Here is a 4,387-nt window from a genome sequence, read left to right as displayed (position 1 = left end):
ATGTTTCTTAGAGATTATTTTAGTTGATGCAGTTGTCCAAGGAATATTGTCATCAATTCTGACTTGTTCTAAAATATCCTTTTTATGATTTGCAGAACGCCACTCACATAATTTATTGATACGACATCTATTTCTATAAAAATAGTTAAATAAATAATTAATAATGTGTAAATAATATTATAATAACTAAGGCTCAGAAGTTGATAACTTTTTAATTATAGTTTAAACCTCTTGGTCAATTTTTCTCATTGCCTCTTAGTCTTAGTCCAAGCTAATAATGTGTTTTAGTACATCAACTTATGAATCCTAATTATAACAATCTAAATCATATAGTGTTGATTACAATATGATATCATATTGATGGATCATGGAATAACATTGCTTTTGGAATACATACCAATTTTAAGATAATAGACATTCATTATACAATAATTTTTCTGCCAAAATCTGTCCTCTTCCTGAAAATATAAAATAATTCAATATTATTTTAATTTAAAAAACTAATTAAACATTATTATTCATAACATTTATAAAATGGAAAATTCTAGTTTAACTTAAAAATAAGTGCCATTAAAAAAAAAAAAAATTTAAGTAAGAATTAAACTTTAGCACATTTTAATTATTATTTATTGATACTATGGACTTCATAATGAAATGTAAATTCGATCCCAATATATAGGTATTTATTTTAACTACCTATTTGTTTAATTACCTTCATAATTATGAAGTAAATTTGCAAATTAAAAATGTATAATATATAATATTCAAAGTAGTATAAATGTCTTACCTTTGAAACATAAAACATACACGGGTATTCAAATTGAAAAGTTGTTTTAATATTGTCATAAGATTTAAGCATGGAATAAACTACAAAAAATTAATGAGTTCAGGCGTTATTTACAGCTTTAAGTAAATTTTTTCATCTTTCTAGTAAACTGGAAAACAAAATGCAAAACACCATAAAATGTATGATTAGAATTAAAAATACGAATATTCCTGGATTTAAATTCACTTTAATACCCATAGTGTCAACATTTTGAATAAGAGTAGATGTATTGTTCACTTTAGCACACAGCTCTCGAAATAACTTACCTATACTTTGATTTAGCCAAAACATTCAGCAGTCGGACCAACACGTTCTAATCCTGAATCTATCTCAATCAATCTCTTAGTCTTTTGCATCGAATGATCGTTATTTTTTAGAAACTTTGTTTCTAAATCTTTTGTCAATACCGGAGGGCGGAGAGCACCGATAACACAAATCAAAATGATAATGTCTAATTCTCGATGCTTCAATTCAATAGGTCGACCAAATCTCAAAACACTAACGCGTCGTTAAGTCAAACTTTATATCAACAATCTGTACCGACACCACCGGAACACCAACATTCCAGTTCAATACTTAAGTCTAATAGTACAGCAGTTAGTAGTTACCGACATTTTCATTATTTTCAACGACACTGGCGTGTGGCGCGTATTGTTTATCTATTATCACGCCGAGACCGCAACCACTGCATGTTGGGCGTTTAGTACATGTATCGAGCGTACCCGCGTTCGGGTGACCACATCTGTCGAGTGATAACGACGAGCATTGTTACCAGAGGGCATATTACAAAACCGTCTGTGCGGTAATAACTACAACAACGATTACCGCAACGACGGTTGATAACGCGCGCATTTGGCCCTTAACGACTGACGAGCCGCGGCGTCCGTGAACCTCGACTCCACCGACGACGACAACCGCAACGACTAGCTAACCGACGCCGAGCCGTTTACCGCCAATCGCGAGAACACTGCGCCGACAGATCGATCGCCTAGCCACCACCTATCGCTGACCGCCGTCGATAAAACGTCGCGAATCGCCCGAACACGTCGAAACGGTCTACTACGACGTGCGCACAGTCGTCGACGCTCGTAAATACGTAACGACAAACATGATGTCAGTATTATTATTTCGTCCCGTCGCCCGCTGAAACCGATCGATCGTCCGACGGATTTCCCGTCCCGCGCGCGAACCGATAGCGAATAGCGATTATTATTCGATCGGCGGCGGCCGACGCGTTTTTTCTCGCGCTCATCGTTTCAGACTCGCCACCGTCAAAATTCCTTGTCGTCGTGACATGTTTAACGCGGTACAATCATTACAGTCATTACACACGCACTACCACCGCCGTCACTGCAACACCAAAACAAACCGCCATCGGCGCATAACGGCCGACGTTTTCAGTCGTCCCGTGTAAGAGCGAATCGGTCAGGGCGATTGTTTTCTTTTTTCGTCGCCATACCACCCAGCGATCGACCGAGGAACTCGACGCTCTAACGCGTGTCTGGTAACATTTTTTCCGCCACAATGGCGTTCAACGACTCCGCTCCAGTGTTCGCCAAGGGAAATCCGATCGGCGTCTCGAACAGACACACCTGCAAGATGCGAAATAAAAGAATGTGGAAGTCATTACGCGCGCACATCTTGTCGCGTCGAGAGAAGGACAAACAAGGTGCGTTTCCGATTTTTAACAACCCTCGTAATCGGTTCATTTCTTCGCTCACGTAATACAACGATAATATGCTTAATTAATTAAAAACACAAACATGAATTACAAAATATGAGTTATAGGCTATTCATTGTTTAATAATTTTAAACTGTTGACAGCCAATATACTTTTGTTTAATCGTTCTAATGTAACTAGTATTATTGGATTTAAACATACTCAGTTGACTAGGATTTTTTTTCTATCTAATTTTTAAATTTCATTGCAAGATTATTAAAAATATGTTATAGTAAAATTAATTTTAATGTTTGAAGTATTCTTGATTTTAATCTGTGTTTAAATGATATTTATTAGGCAGACATTAATTGTGTTAAAGCTATTGTATTTATAGCACTATATCTACAAAGTTAACAGAAAGAGATTGATAATAATTTAAAGAAAAATTGAATATAGTCTCAAATAAATAAGATTTTTAAATAAAAAACAAATTATTGGTATATAATGTGTTTTTTTATTTGTTTCTTAGCTGAAATCGATGCTGAAATTTTGAGAAAAAAAAAATGCGCAGAAGATCTGAAAATACAAGAAAATAAATTATCTTTAGCACAAATTAATGGTCGTTTAACAGAACTACGAGACAAACGTGATGTTCTTGAAGAAGAAAAACGTGAACTCCTGAATCAGAAACAAACTATTATAAATACTGTTATAGCAGTACCTGAGCCTAAGTGGTATATTTATACTATCAAATGTATATTTTTGTAAATTGATCATTAGGTATTATTAATCTATTATTCTGTAGGTCATATATTTATTTTTTTTGTTTTTCAGTGCAAACTATGATCGTAAATTAGTTACGAAAATCAAATTTAAAAGTAGTATAGTTTCAAGTATATCAATACTTGATAATCAACAACAACAACAACAACCACCACCACAGCAACAGCAGTTATTAGATTTGATGAAAACAGAACCTTGTATGGAATCTCCTCCAACTCCTCTTTTAGAAAAAGAATTCAGCCCAGCCTCACAACCTATTGTAATACCTACAGATATTAAAGGAAGTGACAAATCAAATTATTGGATAATACATCAACCAAATTAAATGTTATTTCAATAATAATTACTAAAACTTTAAGAAAACATTTGTCACTGTATTGCAGTCCATATTTTTTTTAAATTTATTTTTACAATGCAAATTTTATTTTTTAAATTTTGGCATTTTAATTTGTAACATATATTTCCTTTTTATCTATCTAATTTATTTTATATTATTGAAAATCACTATTAGTACTTATTATGTCTCAATCAACAAATGGTAATTTATAATTTAATTCACTGCCTCTTTTATTATTTATAATAGATATTTTACAATTATTTTTTTTCTTGTATGATTTAATAACATAATTAAAATGTAATTTGTAAAATGTCAATATATTTTAAAGGGTTATGTATTGGTTAATTTCCATTATTATAATTTACAATCTTAGCTTTTGTCTTATCTATTAATTTATTAAGATCTTCAACTTTTCCAGCAATGTTGCATTATTATTTTTTTATTTTAAGTTATTATTCATGAATTCGTGATCATCTGAATTTGTATTTTTTTTTAACAAAGTTGTTAATCAAATTTCAAATATTTTACCATGAATAAATATTTTTATATTCAAATTGTTATTAAATATATTATATTTATTTAGTATAAGATAACCATAAGTTGTTCATTAAAATTGTCGTCTTTAGTGTAATAGACTGATATTATAAAAACATTCAATTTACAAATATTAATTTTTACTAAATATGTTTTTGAATGAAATAAAAAAAAAAAAAAACTGTTACGTTTAAAAGTCATAATTTTTAGATTTCATTGTAATGTGATGATGGATTAATTAGTAGTT

General features: G+C 31.4%; 1 protein-coding gene across 1 annotated transcript; it reads left to right on the top strand.

Annotated features, from left to right (window-relative positions):
* Positions 1-1,688: 1,688 nt before the first annotated feature.
* On the top strand, positions 1,689-3,825 carry LOC112595142. Its single transcript, XM_025340240.1, has 3 exons — positions 1,689-2,495; positions 3,016-3,220; positions 3,321-3,825. Exons 1-3 carry the CDS (start codon positions 2,351-2,353, stop codon positions 3,592-3,594), a joined length of 624 nt encoding a protein of 207 aa, XP_025196025.1. The 5' UTR covers positions 1,689-2,350; the 3' UTR covers positions 3,595-3,825.
* The last annotated feature ends 562 nt before the right edge of the window (positions 3,826-4,387 follow it).

Source organism: Melanaphis sacchari, unplaced genomic scaffold (assembly GCF_002803265.2).
Source record: "Melanaphis sacchari strain LSU unplaced genomic scaffold, SCAv2.0 Contig25_pilon_pilon, whole genome shotgun sequence".
NCBI classification, from domain to species: Eukaryota; Metazoa; Arthropoda; class Insecta; order Hemiptera; family Aphididae; genus Melanaphis; species Melanaphis sacchari.
This window is presented reverse-complemented; position numbering and strand designations above follow the sequence as displayed.

Excerpts from the sequence above, each read along its gene's own strand:
- LOC112595142 (XM_025340240.1), top strand. The coding sequence starts at position 2,351 with ATGGCGTTCAACGACTCCGCTCCAGTGTTCGCCAAGGGAAATCCGATC. Across the intron at positions 2,496-3,015 it reads TCGAGAGAAGGACAAACAAG|CTGAAATCGATGCTGAAATT; the intron begins GTGCGTTTCCGA and ends TTTGTTTCTTAG. Across the intron at positions 3,221-3,320 it reads GCAGTACCTGAGCCTAAGTG|TGCAAACTATGATCGTAAAT; the intron begins GTATATTTATAC and ends TTTGTTTTTCAG.